Source organism: Scatophagus argus, chromosome 19, assembly GCF_020382885.2.
Source record: "Scatophagus argus isolate fScaArg1 chromosome 19, fScaArg1.pri, whole genome shotgun sequence".
Classification (NCBI taxonomy): Eukaryota; Metazoa; Chordata; class Actinopteri; family Scatophagidae; genus Scatophagus; species Scatophagus argus.
The window spans coordinates 2171687-2193059 of NC_058511.1; the positions used below are offsets into that span (position 1 = coordinate 2171687).

Here is a 21373-nt window from a genome sequence, read left to right on the forward strand (position 1 = left end):
TTATTTCTCTGCAGTGCACACTCAGATTCAAACGTCACACTGGAGAGAGTGTGTGTGTGTGTGTGTGTGTGTGTGTGTGTGGGTGTGTGTAATGCAGCTACACATATCCTCCAGGGCTCGCACTGACACACCACGCTGCTGTGTTGCTCAGGTTGTGCAGATAAAGTTCACCACACACGATGTGACATCTTACACTCTGATTCAAACCAGTTTTCTGGTCTGTAAACCACATAAACACATTGTGTGTGTGTGTGTGTGTGTGTGTGTGTGTACCTGTAGTGCCGTGTATCTCTCAGGGCACGGTTGCTGGGGATGCGTTCGCTCTCCCGCTGATTGAAGGCGTACAGGGTGTACGGGTCGTCACCGGGCTTCCAGCGGCGAGCGTTCAGGTAACCCCGTTCATCAAAGCCGTCCAACATGTCCTCCCACTCGGCATCAGAGATCTGAAAAAAATCAGTCAGTCACTTAGAGTGGCTCTTTTAATCATTATGCTGTTTATAAAACAAACAGAAAAAATCACCACCACAAATTTACCAGAGGTTTTGGCTTAGCTTGTTTTTGCACAACAACAGTCCAAAAATAAAAAAAAAGAAGTTTGATGTAAAGTCATGCTAAACCGACAAAAGCAGCCAAACTTCATATTCATATAAACAGCAAATTAAATTTTGTTTTCCAAGACAATGAGGACTGTACAGGTTTACTCCTAAAATCTACACATCCCAGCTAATGTTCCTTATCTATAGCTTCTTCTGCACAAAAATCACTAAACCAGTGTGAAAATAATGAATCAATCACTGAGTGATTTTTATCATTCATTTTGTAAGTTCTTGCTAAAAACCTTTACATCCATCACCACATGCATCCATACATTCTTTGCAGGTGCTGGATAACAATTACCTCTTCATCAGTACATCTGTGAGATTAGCCACAGTGGCTCCAGTTTCCATATCAGACTGTCAACCATCCAGTCAACTCATTGACTACAGTAATGCATGACTTTGTCAGTAACCCAAAGCTCTGCATGAGAAACTCACTGCACATTGGCTTCACTAACCTGTATTAAAACCTGAGCAAACATCTCAGTGTTTCCTGCTTGTGAAGGTTTGGTCGGCTGACATTTTAACTGCATCCAGTCATCAGATTTGGTGACAAATGGATGTGAGATTTAGTCATAAATGTCACATTTCTGAGTCTTCGATTGTAGCCTGTGATTATCCAGCACAGACGTGTTGAGTTTGTGTGTGTGTGTGTGTGTGTGTGTGTGTGTGCTCGACTGACCATAGCAAAGGCCCTTTTAAAAGTGCCAGGAGAGCTTTTAGAGGTAGTTTTACTTAAAGAAGATTCAAAGGGGTTTTTAACTTTCTGCTCTTTGGTATTTAAGAAGATGAATGTTGAACTTGAGTTCTTCATCCTCTTTGTTCTCTCCTTGTTTTGTGGCTAAGTGCTGCACTTTCTCTCTCAGTGGCTTTTGTTGTACTGATCTGTGCTCAGCTGGGGGCTTTACGTTGGCTTGTTCTGGTCATATAAATAAATGCACTTACTAAAGTGCAAAAGAGTTTATCATGACTAAAACTATTGATCTCCCTGTTGTGTTTATAGACAGTACATGTGTAAACAAGCTCCCAACAGCATGAGAAAGTTCCCCGATCCCATGTTTGTGTCTATATGTTACTGCGCTTCTCACACTCTGAAGGCTTTCGTTGGGGATTTCTAAAGTTAAACTCCTCAGCTCGTCGTCACACCTGTAGTTTGGCCCAGACCAAAGAGAAAATGACAGATGTCATGTTTGAGTTTGCTTCCTTTTAAAATTCATTAGGTAGTCACTGTCTTGATACTTCTCACAATCAGCAGATGGATTCAGCAGTAGTCCAGCTTCAGCATCAGTGTGAAAAACCCAACCCAGAAATGTCAACCCTCCTCTTTTTCCAGGGATTATCCAGGATTTTAACCCTCTCTCCTGTTGTCCTACCATTTAAATATTTTCCTGTGAATCTACTATATTTTTAGCCTTTCTGAAAAAAAGAATCTGATGTGGTTGGTGCATTCGACAAGAGCTCAAACGACACCTGCCTAGAAAACAAGAACGGGAAGAGAAAGTAGAGGCAGAAGAAGGACAGTGTGAGGATTCAAACACGGATGAATGTGAGAGAGCTGGGTTATATATTTTTATATGTTCTCTAGTGCAGGAGTGTTCACAGCACTTTACTTTCAACCAGGTATGTGATCTGACCACCTAATTGCAGCCATTTACTCGATGTAATCCTGCTGTGCTGAATCCTGTGTTGATATTTTAAAGCATGTGCTTTTATAACGGTGATTTTCAGAATTCACTCTCTGCCTTGTCCAGATGTAAAAGGATGAATTTCCCTTATTTTCAGTGTTGATGGGTGTGAGCCCACCAAACAGGCAAAAGTCTGTAGGAACGACACCAAACCCTAACAGAAGGTTTTAGGTTCATGTGTCTTCACTGGTTCCAGATCATTTCTGCACTGTATGAAAATAACATGCAGAGGCTTAAAAGCTTGATGAGGACACGGTAGGCAATCCTTCTTTCCTTAAAGCACCTCAGTTGTTTCTGTCACTCATTACTTAGTGGTATATGATTTCAATTCATTCTGACATCTGAGAATTAACAGCTTGCTGTTGAACTGCATTGCAGTCATGGTTTTTGCTGTTGGAACATCAACGGCAGAAGACAAATAATGAACTCAAGCTGATGTTGTGAAAAGAATATCAAGAATTTTTCATTTCTCGCATTCAAAATGTTTTTCAGCCACTCAGACACAGATGTCTGGGCATTCTTGAACACATCAATAGTGAGAAGTACATAACAAAAACTTGACTTTGACAATAACATAAAGATAACTTTATTGTTCACTGTGATGAATTTGAGTTCAGACAAATTTGAGGTCTGGCTGGATGGATGGTAATAAATCAACCTTAAAAAAAAAAAATCACAGAATACTTTGGAAAATAGGGACAAATAATATAAAATGAATACTAAAATGCACTGACACCTGCCTGATGCTTTTGTCATGGAGCTTCGTTCTGCTATTGATCCTGTTTTCCTGTCGTCTCCAACATCTGGATCCTCCTTTTCTCCGCTCTCCTTGTGATAGACTTACTTTCTGTCCAGCAGATTTGTTTGTCTTATTGGGCTTCCTTATTTGGATTTGGCCTTTGTCTCTCCATTTCATAAGGCTTTTGTTCTTCTGAGCTGGACATTTGCATGAATAAATTAATTGAACTGTCTCAGCTGTGCCTCTAACATCTGCATTTAGAGGTTATCTCTTATATTAACATTACCCTACAGGCACAGGCTTAACAGCTTCAGATCCTATGCAGGAAGGCTTGCCAGAATTATCCAGCTGGATAACACTGGCACATTTACAGAAATTACTGTGAGTTGTCCTTATAAATAAATAAATGACATGAACTTAAATAAAACATATGCAATTTGTGGTTAATGGGCTAAAACAAAAGCAAAAGCAGCTGTATGTACCTTTAATATGCTAATCAGAGACCAAGTGCTCAGTGTGAGCCTTCAAGTTCACTCTGCAAAAAAACAGATTATTATCAGTGTGAAACAATCAACTCTGCAGAAGCCCAGGCTTCTCAAGAAAATACCAACGTTATAAAATAAGATGTAAAATGTTAATGTAGCACATAAATCCTGTTCAGCTCCTAACAGCTGGTGGAGAAAAAACAAGGCAGCAGCGATTTAAAAAGGAAAAAAAAAAACAGCTACAGCTGCATTTTCCGTCAGAGCTCTGCTGTGAGTGTGTGGTGTGAAAGAGAGTGTATATCATTTATAAGACAGTACAGATGCCTGTTTGCATGCAGGAAGGAGTGTGCGTGTGTGTGTATGAGTGTGTATCATTTATGAGTGTGTGCACTCGTAGGTGTCGTCTGAGAGACTGAGAGTGTGTTTCAGCTGATAGACAAAGAGTGTGTGTTCCTGTGTGTGTTTTTCAGAGAGTGAGAGAGACATAAAGAATGCAGATTATCATTCTCACTCAGTTTGGCCCCATCATAAATGTAATACAGGAGCTTCAGCAAACACCCCAGGGGCCATATTTCTCCCCAACGACCACACATGGCGGCACATAGTGCAGATGAATGGACACACACACACGCACGCACGAGGTCACGGAGCTGAAGGTGTGCGTAACTGAACAACATTTACGGTGGAGCAGCAGTCTGCATGGAAGGATGTGGAAAACGACTCACACTCCTCCTCATCTTCTTCTTCTTCTCTCCTCATTATTCAGCCATACGACTTGCTGATGCGACACATTGTCTAAATGGGGCCATTAGAGGGCTGGGAGTCAGACTCTTTGAGTGTGTGTGTGTGTGTGTGTGTGTGTGTGTGTGTGTGTGTGTGTGTGTGTGTGTGTGTGTGTGTGTGTGTTAGTCTGTGTTGCTAGTTCTTCCCCTGGTGGCTGTAACAACGAAGCATGAAGAACAAGAGGGAGGGAGGGAGACAGAAAGAGAGAGAGAAAGCGGAGGATGGAACAGAAGAAAAGATGACAAAAGAAGGGGGAGGAAAAGTGGGATGAAAAGAAGGAGAAAGGAAGATGGAAATATAGAAGATGAGAAAGGATGATGGAGAGATAAGAGAAAAAGGTACAAAAAGAAGAAACAGGTTGGAGAAAGATCATCGAGAAGACATCATGGGAATAGAAAAGTAAAAAGTAAACGTGGAAGGATGAGAAGAAGGAAACGAACGAGACTGAAACAGTGAAATAAAAGAAGACAGTTAAGACATAAGAAAGAAAGAAAGAAAGGAGGGAGGAAAGAGGAAAGGAGGTGAAAGAGTAGAAGAGAACACATTTTTAAAGCAGTTAACAAAGAGAAGCGAATGAGAGAGGATGGAGAGGAGGTGAGAAAAAGAGAGCAGGGAAAGAGGAAGAGGAAAGTAAAGAAGACAAGAAGAGACAGGATGTGAGACAACAAGGGCGGCGTGCGATTAAGCTTGTCTGGTACACACACACACACACACACACACACACACCTGCGGCCTTCTCGCCTCCCTGTAAGATTTGTTTGCGTCTCGTCTCGCTAGGAGCTCAGGAAGGGCCGCGTTCAAGGTCTTCTAGATTTTATCCGATTTACAAAACACACACATTCATAGACACACACACACACACACACACACACAGCTTGTCTTCCTAATGCACCGTGGCATCCTCTCAACACAGACATTCAATTAACGAATCTGAGACAGAAACACTGGACAAACACAGTGCGTGTTTGCGTGTGTCCGTGCATGCGTGCGTGTGAGCCAAGCCACCAAGGAACCTATTAATTCATCCGGTGGAGACAGACTGGTACATTTAGAATCATAATGAGAAGGCCTGAAGCCCACACACACACACAGGTGTCACGGTCACTGCGTATATTCTGACAGCTCTCACTGGGAAAAGACAGCAGAGGCAAAGACAGTGAAAGGACAGAGGGACAGATCTGAAGGACAGGAAGGCTGCTGGTTTGAATCCCTCTGACACACACGCTGCTTCAAGGCAACGTAACCCACCACTGTTATTATGAGCAGCGTTAATAGTACAGCTTGGATTTTAACAAAGTTTTACACAGCGTCCTGACTTGTAACGGTGGCATTAGCAACGAGGATGGCAGGAACAGCATCAGTGCAGTTAGTGATCAGCGTGGGTGTTGGTATGAGTGTTTCCAGTGTGTCGCCTCGACGTCGGAGTGATTCACACAGACAGAAGCAGAGAGCTGAACAATTAGAGGAAAGAAGGTCGGCCTCTGAAAACAGGACTGCTGCTAATGAGGACTCTGCTCTTTGAAGATGTGTGTGTGCGCGTTGGGGGGGGGGGGGGCTGCACTGGTGTGAGTCTACACTTTGATTTTTACCTTTAAAACGTCTTCATTGTCAAATCAAGTTTTTTACTGGACCAACTCCAGAACTTCTGCTTTAACGTGAATCATTTACACACCAAAACGTGTCCTGAATTCTTCTACGTGTGTGTTTGAGTCACACACAACATGACAGAGAAAACAGAAGATACACTATGAGAACGGTGTGCAGTTTCAGAAAAACAGACTTTACAAATCAAGTTTTCACTTTCCGGCTCCTGTTGTTTCAGATAAACCACACACCACTGGGCTTGTCTCGCTTCCTCTTCCTGTGTCTCTTAACTTTAATATGTGGCCCAGTCAGATGATGAATTACCCATCGTGTCCAAGGCATAAATCATGTATGGAGTGTGTGTGTAGTGTGACTGTGTGCCTCCCCTTTATTATCCACTGTTCATGTGCACCATATGAACAATAACCTCTCACACACATACACACACGTCAACCCCTTCATTGTGATGTACGACCTCAGTAACAACTGTAAGGGAAAGTGGCAAAACAAATGTGATATCTTCATTATTGTATGTTCCTTCTTCAATTATCCATCAGCAGCAGGAGTGAACTCCGTTATCAGCGGTTATTCATCTCCTCTGATTTCAAAATCACTTCAGTTCAAGCTTTTAATTTTGTTCTCTGCATTTGTGTTTTATATCAATGCTTCTTAGAGTCCTCCTTTTCTTATCTTATTCTTCTTTTAAAATAAGTAGAAAAGAAAACAAGGCTAAAACGCTGATTTTTTTTTGTCAAAGCTTTGCCTCATGCAAAAGAGGCAAAAAAAATAAATAAAAATCCTCTGGAGCAAGAAGGCAAACATATGAATATGCATTTTCAGCTCCAGATTAAGCATTATGCCACACAATCTGAGCGTGAAATCCATAATTAAAAAAAAAATCCTACACAAGCAGATAAGAGACAAGCATCCAGAAGACTGACAATACAGGCTGAAGAAAGGAAACAGAAAAAGGCGGGATGGGTTGCAGTCCAGACAGGCGCTGCGTGAAGCATCCATGTTTAAAAGAAGGCTGGATTCTTTGAACTGCTCACAGGAAGAGACCTCATTTACATGGACTGTTTTCTAATCCTGTTATCTCAAGGCTGCCAATTAGTTTGCGTGCCACAACGAGGTATCACATTTTCCTTATCTTCAGGTCACGACTTACTATCTTATTATCCTACAAAACTGAGAACTGTTTTGTCAGATTGTGACTTCAGATCTCGAGATGGAGATCAACATCAGAGCGGCTCGGGGTGGCGTCGCCCTTTACAGTCCTGCTCCTTGAAGAGAAACCAGAGGAGCGGGAGAGGAAGCGACTGATCAGCGCTTCACTGCTTTAATCAGGCGAGAACAGGCATAAACCGCACCGGAGCCTTTCCATCACAGATAAAATTCAAAGTTCACTTGAACTAACGGATTTTATATTTTGCTGTCTTCAGATAATGAGATTACTGAACTTTGATGCTTGAGAAAATGGAGTTTGATATCTTTCTGTAATAATAATTAATTTGTGATCATGTATGCAAATGCTGACAAGAGAGACGGAGAGACGAAGAGGAGACGTGTCTGAAAGCAGAGTCAAACTTAGCATCTACGCTTCATAATAAACCAGACATTTTTGCTTGATTTATTTTTCTTTAGCTGTTATACAGAGACAGTAGTGCCTAACAGACAGTTTTTGGGACTTGTGTTGTTATGGGCTTTGGTATTAAACGTTTTGCTTTTAGAGTTGCAGAAATGTGTCGTTTATCGTCTTCATCCTCTTGAACTTTCTGGATCTAAGCTGATTGGATGATACACTACACAATCATGTGTTTGAGCCTCGACCCATCGCTGACGGTGAACGACTGAGCCTATTGAGGATGACCCTTTCCATCACCTGTTACCGGTGAACCCGTTTACCTGTCGGGTGTTCCAAACAGGTGTGTTCTGAGCAACAGACAGCTTTCTCAGTCTTTTGTTGCTCCTGTCCCAACTTGTTTGTTGCTGGTGTCAAATTCAGAATAAGCACATATTTACAAATATCAATGAGATGAGGTAAAACATTAAACATGTTGTCTCTGCTCTGTTATCAATTGAGTTTATGTCAAAAGGATGAACTAATTAGAACATTATGCTTTGTTCATGTTTTACACAGAGTGAAAGGACAGAAGGACAGATCTGAAGGACAGGAAAGCTGCAGGCACATTAACTGCATTCCCGTCACCGACGGTCGATCAGCAGAATAGCGTGTGCAGGACTTTGTCTTCTGAGGACTGAAACATACAGAGGGGTGTTACGGGTGGACGTCCACAGGAGCTCACAGAGGAGTCAGTACGTGTGGCCCTCCGGACCAAGCGAGCCCACAGACGTGTTAACATTATACTCAAAATGTGCTTAAATATAAAATTCAATTCAATTCAGTTCCATTTATTTATACAGCGCCAAATATTTTGACTCATGATGCATTCCAGTTAGAGCAAGTCTAAACCAAACTCTTTAATTTGATTTTTAAAGAGACCCAACAAAGCACCCCATGAGCAAGCACTGTGGACAGCGGCGAGGAAAAACTTGCTTTTAGACGGCAGAAACTTCGGAACAGACCCCGGGCGAGGGCGAGAGAGTGAGAGAGAGAGAGAGAGAGAGAGAGAGAGAGAAGAGAAAGAAGAAAACAGCATCACCAATGGAATTGCTCAAAACACTGCTCCACAGCACAACTAGTAATAAAAAAAATCCACAGGGGACCTTTAAGTAATCAAACGCCTACAGAGTAAACTGAGTGCACATCAACGGTCAGAAACAAAGTGATGAAGTACAACTGATTTTCTCTGTAATCACACAAAAAATCTTCCTCCTGTGCTTGAACACATCGTTGCTCATCTGAGACTCAAAGCCTGAGCCGTGGTCACATGGAGCATATCTTTTACTTCATTCTCATCATGTTCCTCCCTCCATTCTCACCCCCTCATTTCCACTCCCTGCCCCCCCTACCCACATCACTTCCTCTCCTGCTCGGTGACTCTGCACGTCCTCCCTCCTCTCTCCTCTGATATCCCCTCGTTTATTTTTACCTCCTCGTATTTCCATCCTCCTCTCCTCCCGTGTGAAGTGGTTGCTGTTTGTTTGAAGTCGGGGTTTATTGAGCTCAGGTCTGGAGAGAGCACAGCTAAGTCAATACTACACAAACACAGTGAGACAAACACCCTCTCCTCTTTCTGCCTCCGCCCTCCCTTCAGCAGTCACACACACACACACACACACACAGCTCAGTCATCAATTAAGGGTGTGTATAGATCTCTCCCTGCAGCAGCGGTGCTTGTTTGGTTTCTACATTGTTTTCTGTTCCAGCTCATACATCTCTGTCTATGACACACACACACACACACACACACATACACACATTCACAAACACACACAGTCACTCCAGTCTACTGCTGCACGATGGATGTCGGATGTTTTTAGAAAATGAGGAACCTCATCTGCATTGTGACCTGAGGAACAAAGTTCTGAGTTTTGGGCCCTAAACTCAGTCTCCGCTGTCCAATCTGAGATGGATCTACTGTGTCCAGTGCTGATGATCGCACTAAAAACAGTACCTGAATAGTGCACACATTTTTATTTTTGCACATTTTCATAGTGGAGCAGAATTAGTTATGATTGATAAATACCAAAACAGATACTAAAATAATCAGCCTTGTTTCAGTGTGAATTTTTCCTCTGCACAACAATCTAGCATCCATTCACACATCATCATCATTCAAACTGTAATTTCAGAACAGGAAATTAGAGAGACTGACAGGAAGCCTCTTTGTTGTCTCATGAGATGCAGGAATTACAAACCATGCAGATACGTTTGTTAATTTCAGTCTGATTTGTCTAATCTTCACATTATGACATAACAAAAAAGGAGGAAAAATAAACTGGTCCATAAGTATTTGTTATGCTGTCAGCAGTAATGACCAACATTTATATTCTGCTTACGCTCAGTGAGACACTTGGCTTTGTTTCGGTGAAATAACGAGGTTAGGTTGTGGTGGGAAGGGTGAGAGTTTGATGTGGTGACAGTAACAATGGTTTTGGATCGCTGAATTACCGCCGTTAGCATGTGTTTCTCTACATGATGATGTGTCATTATTGGCTTGGTGATATTTAAGAGATTAGATATAAAGATATTAGATACTTAGATGTAAATATAACTAGCTTTGTAAATTACTAGAAAATAAATAAATCAACTAATTTATCCACTGCCTTGACAGATTTATCTGCAAAAAAACTAAATGAATCCAAACTTAAATGTGCATCCTCCAAAAGCGCACACACACTCACGCATCATATCTCATAGTACAACACAGAGTTCTCCACTGAACCTGAAATCTAGCAGTGGTGCAATGAATCATGGGAGCACAGCGACATGAGTGGAATTATCTGTGGCGTGCATGTGTATAAGTGTGGTGTGTGTGTGCGTGTGTGTGTGTGTGGGCGTGTGTGTTGGATCTCCATATCAACAAGTATCACAGGGTCACTGATTAACAGCAGAAAAAGCCACAACATTTGTGTTCATCTTAAAAGCACAGAAATGGCCTCAACACGCATGATGTGTGGTCACATGACTGCTGCACCCACACACACATGCACACACACAGTCATGTACTCTAACAGTCCAGCTGAAGTGCCACTGAGCAAGGCACCAGTGCCTCGCTGTAACCGAGCCTGACCCCGACCTCTGAATACCCCCACCACCACCCTGTGGAGGCGGCAGAGCGGAGACGAGCCACAATTTCCCCACAGGGATCAAGAGAGGATCACATCGCATATTCATGGTACAGCAAAGAGCCGGGGATAAAAGCATCCACCATAAAGTACATGGAGAGCGTGTAAGAGAGTGGTAGAGAGAGAGAGGGAGATAAACAGAGAGAGAGAGAGAGAGTATGTTTGTAGGTGTTTACATCTAAAATTCTCCTTGAATTTAAAGTGTTTTTCTTTGCAGCTCTGCAGGGCTTTCTGTCTCTGTTCAACTGAGCTCAAAACTGTGGAGGAAAAACAACCAAGGCTGTTGGTCCGCTTGTGTTTCTGCATGCATATGTATGAGGTGACAGATGGGATGTAATTTAAACGTTACCTTGTACAGATGCACATTTTCACCCTCCACACACACACATATGAGTAACCTCAGGATGAAAACCGAGGCAAGAAGTACATACCGTTAACTACTGATATACTGTAAGACAGAAGGTAGAAAAAAAACACTGTCGTTTATACTGGTGAAATTATGGAGTACACACTACTGAGATACTGTCAGACACAATGAAATACTGTCAGACTGTACTCATGCTGTCAGCAGTCACAAGCAAACACTGATATGCAGATATTTATGAAACATAAGACTTCTTTCTCTGTATCACTGGACGTATCCTTATTTTGTGCTGCCAAATTATGTTGTTGGGAGTAACAAATACTGTGTGCTGCGTTCACCACCCAAAGCTCGTGGTCCTGGAGCAGGTCAATCTGATATTTCTGGCAAGAGGAAATTTCATGAACCAAATAATCCACAACCACAAAAAATATTAGTGCTATCCCGAATTCCATTTCTGGGGCCCCAGAGCTTCAGTAGGAGGGAAAGCCAAACTGTCCAAGCTTAATAAATATCTTCCAAGAATGTGCTGACAAAATTGATATATTGACATTGATACTGAAATACTGACAGGCCACATTTAGCAAAAACAAACAAAGAAAAAACCCTATAGAACCAACATCCAAATATCCAAGTCCAGCAAATACAGAGCAAATACTGCAAACTGCAAGCATCATCTGCACTGACACTCTTTAAAATAAACAGCAAGAAAGGAGTTTCATGTACAGCTTTGCTTTCCAACGTTCAGCTTGTTGCTTCTGTCTGCAGATTGTTGTTTTTCCTCTCTTACAGTCAATCACTGCCATTCTTTAAAATGAAACCACGTCATTTTTGAAATTCAGGCAAAAAGTGTTTGATTTGCAGCCGGACGTTAAAGCAGACTTGGCAGGAATCTGACAATGAATACACACACTGACATACATCCACCAACCGGTCTTGTACTTCTGCAACTTCCCTGTTGTACACGAACGTCGCATCACTTCCTGCATTGTCAGTGAGTGTAATCAAACTGTCTTTCTGTGCTCCTTGACAGGTTACATTTGCTAATGCATAACGCTGCCACACACTCCCAAAAACCAGAGTGTTTTCTAACACCACATCACCAATTCAGGTGCTGTTGTTGCCATAGGACATTACTGCCCTCTCTCTCCTCTCTAATCCATACTTATATCCCAGTGGACAGTCGACTGGGAACCTGTTTATCCAATCACAGCTGCTCAAAATTCCTCACCTTCTCCTACAAAACCCACCTTCGCTGGTGAATATAAATGCTCACAACCGTGTGTGTGTGTGTGGTGGGAGATGCTCAGCAAACACTGCAGAGCAAGCAGTCTGGAAGCAGGGCAATAATTCATCCTCTGCAAAAGCCATGAATAAAAACAAACTTAAAAGAAGCGAAAAAATACAAAATGTGCTCATTCTTTTCTTCTACTTCTCCTCTCTGGCCCCACCTCTCTCTCTATCCCCCTCTCTCTCTCTCTCACACACACACACACACTCACATCCTCTCACGCTCTCTTTCACCTTTGCATCAAGCTTCCCTCCATGAAAAATATATTTCTGGAATTTCAACTGGGGTAACTAACAGATGTGTGATAAATATCATGTCAGAACGCTCACACACGCACACACACACACACACACACACACACACACGGTGCACTGTTATCAAACAATGGACAGGAAAAGTAATAAAAACTAGCACACAACTCTCACAGCAACACACACAGATTCATTATTAAATGTCTTGATGGGAGTTGTGTGTGCATGTGTGTATGTGTGTGTGAGAGAGTGTGTGTGTGTTACAGGTGTGAGGTGTGTGCAGAGTTTAGAGCTTTCAATCTAATCCCTTTCGTTATTGCCCACAAGCAGCAGGGCCAGTTGGGTAATGCACAATATTTTGTGTGTGTGTGCATGTGTGTGTGTGTGTGTGTGTGTGTGTGTGTGCATGCATCTTTGTTGCTGAGGAAGAAGGAAAGATTTGAGTTTTCAGACGGTAGTTGAGCAGGAGGAGGAGGAAGAGGAGGAGGAGGAGGAGGAAGATAGAGGAGCGCTTGTTTAAATCCTCCTGGTAATATTGCTTTCTTCACTCTCTTGGCAAGGAGATTAACTGCTAATGGAGAGGATATATCTGCTATTAGCCCCAGCAACAACAACAACAGCAGCAATGACAACAACACCGACAGCAAGGATGTGGAGTTGATGGCGACTACATCAACAGCAACACATACAGAGACGACACACTCTGTTTTGTGGGTGGTGAGCTGACAGCACCGTGCAGCCATGAAATAAGCTTCACTGCTGAGATTACAAAAGGCAGAGCTGTGGACTCAGGTAGAACCTTCACAATGACGCTCACCGTGACACTTTTAAGACAGGAAGACAGAACCTCGGCAGGACCGCACTGCCACATGGCTGGAATATTGAAATGCTCTCACATAAATGCAGCTGTGAAAGGAAAATGTTGAAATACCACACAGAACTTTCAATATCAGCACCAACATCATATGAGTTTTGGTCCAGATGGCAAACCATGAAGCCCAGGCTGGTCTTTTATAGTTTCATCCTGCATACCTATCAGTTATTATATCGTTTTACTCACTAGTGCTTAATGTAGCTGTGTGCCGAAGCTTATTCACGCAGTGAGAGGTTTTAATATTAACGTTTCAGGTGCACTCATTCCAGTTCAATTATATGGCTGATCTGGGAGTTAATGTGTGATCTGACCACTCATTTCCTTTCCCTGCTGGGCTCCTCTTAATCTCTTTTTTGGAAAGATGGCCAAAAGTATGAACATAATGTTTCAAAGTCAACATATCAAAACTGTCACGCTTACATCATTTGTGCTTCGTGGCATATTGACACTGTTGGATACAAATGGATCTATTTGCATCTGTGCTCCAGCAGGAAGCACATCCAGCTCATACCAGTAATACAAAATAAAGTCCAAGTCTAAGTGGCTTCTTGTATGTTCCACCTCACTGCTTACACGTCCGCCATGCAGTTCTGTAGCAGTATTGATACTAGCTTGTGCTAACACAGAGGCAGTGACAGGAGACGCTGGCTGTAACTGGCACTGAGCAGAGAAATGACACACTGAGCACAAATGACTGACGACAGCGAAAACAGCTTGTACTCTGTCTGCTTTAAACCAGTTCATTTACTCCCTGTCGCCTCACTGTTGTTGTTCGTGTTGTGTGGTCTGTGTGTCTCTTTCTCTCCTTTTTGTCTATCTATTCCTCCCTCTCTCTACATTCTACGTTACTCTTATTTCCATTTTATCCATTTTTTGTCTCATTTTCATTTTGTCATCCTGTTCTTCTCCCAAGTTCATTGCTTTTCCCTTGACTTTTCTGTTCTCCTTTTCTGTCACAGCTGCTGTCTCTCATTTCTCTCCCTCTCTTTGACTCTCTCTACATTTTCCCTTCTTGTTTTCAGTTTTTCCTCTTTTGTTCACCTCCCATCTCTGTCGTCCCTCTCTGTTATCTTTCTCCCGCACTCTCTTTATCCTCACTTTACCCTGCGCTCTCTATAAACTAGATTGATGGCTTAATCCTACATGCATCAAGGTGAGAATTACAATTTTCGCACCAGCACACACACTCACACAAATGGCTGGAGACAATGAGAGCCCTATTCACACACACACACACACACTATCCTTTCCTTTGACTATGTTGACATTCACAAAGTAACCAGGTTACACGTAACAACGTTCAGTGATGTGTGTGATTAGTCCACTAGTCATTTACCCACACTAGTCAGCAGCAGAAACGCTGGCCATTATTTAACTAATTATTATTACTCCATTAATGTCCATGTAGGAGCCGTTTCTGGAGCTACGTGGACGTAGGACAGGTAGGGGGGACAGGTGTTGCAGCATGGAGGAGCACAGACAGTTTTTTGAGTGCTATGCCAGGCTAACACTGCGTTGTATAGGTGAAACGTTTGGCTGTATGGAGATTCATGTACAGTGGGTATGGATTCCTGATTGCAGGTGTACATAAGGACCCTTAAGTTAATGAATATGTTAATATAGCAAAATAGCAAGAAAGATGTAGGTGTATACATACAACTGAGTGATTAATTATTCAGTCCATAAAATCTTTGCATTTAAGGAGCTGGAACCAGCAAATGTTTGACATTTTGGTGATTTCTTTTGATCGACTGATTAATCGCTGCAGCTCTGGAGGTAGGCGTATTAAACTGCAGGTAGCTGTAGCCTCAGTTGCCCTGCTCTGTGCTACAGTGACGAGCAGTTTTTGATTTTCCACTTCCACTGGTTTGGTTCAGTTTTAGATCAGTTTTTTGGATTTAATTGCTTTTAATACAATACAAACACTGATATTTCCTTTCATCCATCTGCACTGCTTACCTTGCTTACCAAGTTACCTTGCCTTTATGAAGTCTTTATCATGCACATACACTCTGTTTACACCCTGTTACAAACAGGTTTTCTCAGCAGCTGTGTTAACCTGGTTTCTCTTCATCCCTATATCAAATAATTGATAACTAAATAATGAAATAATTAATCATTCAGTTGTGTGTACCTGGTCACTGTGAGAAGCTGACAGTGAACTCATGAGAACATTTTCTTCTTTTCCTTCTTCTCCCAAACACACACACACACACATACAGTGTAAAGACATGTGTTGTGCAGTGTGACTGAGGTGCATGCCTTGTCACTGACAGTGACAAAATGTGTGTGTGTGGCACCAGTGGAAACACACACTCACAGCAGCACACAAACTGATGCTCTATATAACATAAATGAAATACGTATGAATGTTATTTCAACACACGCACAGTTGTGATTTATTGGCACTGGATGACACCATCCCAGTTATCAGCTGCTTTCAGTCCCTCCTCGCCTGTTTATCCGTGTGTGTGTGTGTGTGTGTGTGTGGGTGTGTGCATAACAGACACACGCGTGCACAAACAGTACACTTGGATAATTTTGCAGTCAAAGATGCTTGATTATGCCGCATCCTCAACTTTAAAAAATCCCATTTATGCTGATTCTTGCTGTTTTTTCCTCTGAATCATCTGAATCATTTATAAAGGAAGAAGGGATGAAGAGGGAAAAAATGCAAAACACACTTTCTTGTGCCTTTTGTGAGAAACATGCTCCTTAATGCAGAAACGGCACGATGATTGCAAATTGCCTGTCTGTGTATGATATCAGAACTGTTCATTTAGCTGAATGCCACAGAGGAGCAAAACAAGAAATCACTCCAGCTGGTGTCATAAACTCCTCACTCACTTATATGCCATCTCGTCAATGATCACTTCTCATCAATCACAACATTTAGTCTGGTAACCTTCGACAAGACCTGGCATTCAGACTGCACGGTGCTTCTGCTTCAAAATGGACTGAACAAGGACACAAGCGGGAAACTCATCTCATTTTGATGCCTTTTTTTCTGCACATTTGTTGCATTCAGTTAATTCAGTTAGTTCCTCTGCAGTTTAAACAAACAAAAAAGATTAAAATTTAAATATTAAAATCGGAGATAGCAAATAGTTTCAGAGAAACTTAAAAAAAAAAGAAGAGACATGTCAGAGCTACAAAATTACAGTCATGCTGCATTCAGGTGATGCTCATCAGCTCAGTAAAATTGGTCTGAGTGGCCTTCAGTCACTGAATTTGACTGATAAAAAAAAATGCAGGAAGTCAAGTACAAGCTCCAATTTGCATTGTCAGTAGGAGAGATAAACTGACGACATCCACTACTGACACGTGCTGTTTGTCCCCAGAGGAGCGGAGAAAAAGTGCAAAAGAGCAGAACTAGCAGGTGACTTTTGTGATTTATCAGCAGCTGTAGCTGTTGAACCACAGACGGCTTCATTTCCCCAGCGTGTTTCACAAATGAGGCCCCCGGTGCCAGAGCCAAGTCTAGTTAGCCAACCTGTGGGCCCTGCTGTACAGAGGGCCTCATATAAAACATTATTATTATTATTCCCTCCCTGGGAGCTGGTTACAGCCGCTCTGAAAACTCATTTCCCTCTCCTCTTGTCCATGTGAATACCTCCTGATAGGGAGAGGGAACGAGAAAGGAACAATAACTGCATTTCATATGACGGGGAAATGAATAATTTCAACTGTGTGTGTGTGTGTGAGACTGCAGTGTGTGTAATGTGTGTGTAGATTAGTGGTTTAGAGTATTGTGCGTGTGTTTGCCTTGCGACATTGTGGAGCGATTGGGCGTTGTGATACACAAGCGCGTATACCGGAGCATTGATTTTGTTTCCCCGACAAACGAGAGGAAGAGAGAGAGAGAAACTGAGACTGAAACGAATGAACGGAAGGAGAGATTGAGCTGCGAAGAAAGCTGCAATAAAGATACGTGAGTTGAGAGAATTGTCCGTGCGATTGTATTTTACCAATTCATCCTGTAGCTCTTTTTAATGTAAGATCTCTATAAAAGTCTTTTTAGTCACATCTCCGTCATTCACACTGACACACACAGGGAAGGAAACGCAAAAAAAAGAAATTGGACAGAGGGAGAGAATTTAATTTTCACCCGTCTGTCAACCAGCCAGCTTCACACTACGTGACTTTATTTTGATGTGAATGAGAATTTTAAGCTGTGTTTTGGTTGTTACAGGATGTATTGGATCTCAGCCAATGCCTGACCCCCCTAAGCTCAGTGTCTCAGTCTGTTTTCAGTCAGAGCTATTCGTAAACTTTCCTAAGTTAAAACTGAAACTGCTGAGCAGTGTGCCACCTCGGTTGAGCACTCTCACGTGACATCACGGGGAAGCAGATTTAAAGAAAACGGCAACTGATGTTGTGCAACGACTTGTTGTGGTAATGCTTTAAACTGAGAAAAAGCAAGAGCAGAGAGCCTGGATGAGAAAACGGTCGAGAGACGAGGTCACGGGTTTTCTTTTCTCCAGCAAAAAACTGGTGGTGAGACTCAATTTCAGTTCAGCCGCTAGGGGCAGAACCACTGTTTGGCAATGCCAAACTGGATTTCTTTCTCGTTGGCTAGTCTGGTCTGGCACTGAAAATATTGATGAAATCATCCATAATTTAAATTATATATATATACACACACACACACAATAAATAGGATATTTACAGGATCTGTAAAAAGGTTTAAAAGGCAGTATCTCAATTCTATTTCATTGTAATTCCAATTGTAATTGTGCAGTATTATATTATTTCTGTGTGCTCCATCGTATAAAACATTCAGATTTTCATCTAATCAAACATCTGCCCAACGTTTGACATTCATGCATTACAGAGATAGAGAGAGACAGGGAGAGAGAGAGACAGGGAGAGAGAGACAGAGAGAGAGAGAGAGAGACAGAGAGAGAGAGAGACAGGGAGAGAGAGACAGAGAGAGAGAGAGAGAGACAGAGAGAGAGAGAGGGAGGGAGAGAGAGACAGAGAGAGAGAGAGAGAGAGAGACAGGGAGAGAGACAGACGGGAAGAGAGAGAGACAGGGAGAGAGAGACACACACACACAGAAGCTGAGTGTCCTTCAGTATTCAATGAACCAACAGACTGTTTCCTCTCATGTTTGGACTTCTGAAGGCAGAAATTCCATAAAGATCCCCTGCCAACCTGCCTGAGGACACGGGCACACTCCAACCACACTGCTTCAAAGGCTCTCTCTCAGTGTGTGTGTGTGTGTGTGTGTGTGTGTGTGTGTGTGTGCATGTGTGTGTTCTTGCCTCTGTGCAAGAAATACCTTTTTTTTTTTCTTGTATGCACATGCAGATAAGGATGTGATCCTGCATTTAAGTGTGTGTGTGTGCGTGTGTGTGTGTGTGTGTGTGTTGTGTGCAAACAGGGGTACCATGTCTTGTACAGGAAGTAGTCGCACTAGGTAAACAGGCGTGCAGGTCTAATCCTGTGAGGAATGGGAATTCTGCATTAGCATTTGAATAGCGCACGGTGCCACAAGTACTGCTGACAAAACTTACACACATCATCATCCTGACTTACACTCGCACACACACACTGCAGGTGTTGAGAGCTGATTTTTTTTTTCTATCATTCACAAGCATGCAGTTTACATGTATGCAGGATCCTTCAGAGGAAACATAACTGCGTGCTGGTTGTTTGTTACATGCTGGGGATTTATCTACTGGGGGTTTCTGAGCTACAGTTTGCTTCACATTTACACACCTCTGCACATTCTCACCTGCGAGCTGTCATACACAACCACAGGCTGAATTTACATGCACATTAATAAAGTGATTATACTGTAATTAGGCCAATAATGAGGGTAAGAGCCCATGTAAACAACATCTGATTACATGCATGTATGAATAATAGCAGGAACAGATGCTGGTGTCTGGATGAAAACCTTAAAAAATATATATATATATAACCTGCTACCATGCAAGTATGATTCTGGGTTCAAACCTAAAGGACAAAGCATCCAAAAAACAGTACTTTCTTTAATTATTTTCCTGTAATATTTGTGGCAGCTCAGGGGGTTTACATGCATTTTGGTCCACCTTGTTTAAACACTGATGGCATCATTCTCGTCTGGGCTGTAAAGTTAGCTGGCTTAGTTAGCTTATTGAGCAAACCTTTCATCCATGAGTAGATGCCTGTTTCCTTCTGCGCAGTGATACCGAAAGACAACAACTCCTACATAGCTCCAAAACTGGTCTCTCAAATGTTTTTTTTGGCTCTTTGAGCACCACAAGAGAATAGCTGTTGAGTTCCATTATATTCAACAGAAGACAGACTTTTGCAACTCACACCAAAACAATGTAGATGAATGGACAGCACCACAGCAAAGAGGAGAAGTGTTCATTTTTGATTTTGGGGTGAACTATCCCTTTAAGGAAACAGCTAGCAACATGCACCATCAAATCTTGCAGGAGAACTTCAGGTTTTTACATTGAAAGTGTTAGCCTTTATACATCCCACTACACTGAAGATACAGGACTGAGCCCCCTGCTTTTTGTAAAGTTCAGTCCAGAAGACCTTGGTTCAGATGTTTCTCTAATTAAGACATATCCCCAATCCTGTTTTAACTCACATTTGAATAATATAAAAGTGCAACAGAAACAGCCAATTTAGAGTTTGTTTCTCTACGAACTGCTGACAGAACTTACAATTTTGAGTGCTGGGTGCGAAAAACTGCAGGATTAAGTTGGCAGGTCTGTATTAGCTGAGGTGTTACAGCATGTGTGTGTGTGTCCTGACTTGAAAATGATACACACACACACACAGCGCCCTGCTTAATGAACACAGATCTTTTTCATTGGTCTGTAGGCTCACATCTCACAGAACAAGTCCACACAAGACAAGTCTTTTTTCCCCCTTCTTCTTCTCCTGATCAGCTAAGCGGTTGCAGCTGTTTCCAGCCATTCAACTGAAGTACTTTAATTACATTTCAAACTTCATATCTGAGGCATTTAGCTGAGGATCTTATCCGGTCAACTTACAATGAGTGCAACAGCAGATTAAGCTTCAATGCCTGAATTATCCACCATCTGAAAAACACCTCCTACTCATATGAATTTAAGGCAAGCCTTGAAATTAGGACAAAGTGGGGATTTTCTTTACTGCTGATGTTTTAAGAGCTTTGTTGGCTTATAACTGGCTGGGTTGTTTGGTTTTTTGTAAATTATTTCTCTAAAATTGCTAACACTTTGTGAATTCACTTCTTTCACACTGTTAGGATGTCTTCTAAAATCAAGCACCAACTGATGATCATCTTTTAAACCCAACCTTAACCTGAGCTCCACCTGCCCATCCCTCATCACCTGTGATCTTGTGGTCTGCTCGAAACCTGTCAGATGGCCGTGTTCAGCTCTGGTGTCGTGACATGAAGGAGGTGAGAGAGCTTTACACCCAGCACAGCACAAGCTCAAACTGTCTCTCTCAAACAGACACAACAGTAGAGTAAAGTGTGTTTACGCTGTGTATTCAAACCTTTCTAAACACTTTCATTCAGCAACCCGCGCATTTTACATTTCAGCCATTCATTACAAACAACCAGTAACAAGGCACTCAGGGAGGTCAGAGGTCACATCTTGTTGATCAGTACAACAAATAATCTTGTCATACATGAACAGACACGGAGCCTATTTAAGGAAACTACAAGGAACACAAAGAGCAGAGTGGAGAGCTATCAGCTTTTATAGGCAGCAGTGTGAAGCCTTTATGTACAAACACTTGTCACCTTGACCCAGACTGCTGAGTGTCGGCGTGTGACGGAGGAGCTGAATATGCAGCAGCCCTCACACCCTCTGATACAATAGTCTTTCTATCTGAAAACCTTTAATAGTGATGCTTTGGAAATACTGAAGACTCAACTGGGTGGATTTTCCTTTTAGTGCAGGGTGACTCACAAATAAAGAAATAAATTCACATTCTGGTTCAAGTAACTTCCATTATTGAAATAAGTGGCAAC

General features: G+C 42.2%; 2 protein-coding genes across 16 annotated transcripts in view; one reads left to right on the forward strand and one right to left on the reverse strand.

The window, feature by feature from the left end:
* Positions 1-21373, forward strand: part of LOC124050319 — a 242614-nt gene that overhangs the window by 144887 nt on the left and 76354 nt on the right. The window lies entirely within an intron of this gene.
* The window catches only part of galnt14 (UDP-N-acetyl-alpha-D-galactosamine:polypeptide N-acetylgalactosaminyltransferase 14 (GalNAc-T14)), a 112424-nt gene that overhangs the window by 87000 nt on the left and 4051 nt on the right, over positions 1-21373 (reverse strand). For all 5 annotated transcript variants that reach the window (XM_046372747.1, XM_046372744.1, XM_046372743.1 and 2 more), the window contains one exon: positions 274-443. In XM_046372747.1, the coding sequence (XP_046228703.1) occupies positions 274-419 (146 nt within the window). In that variant the 5' untranslated portion in view covers positions 420-443. The remainder of the gene's footprint in view (positions 1-273; positions 444-21373) is intronic.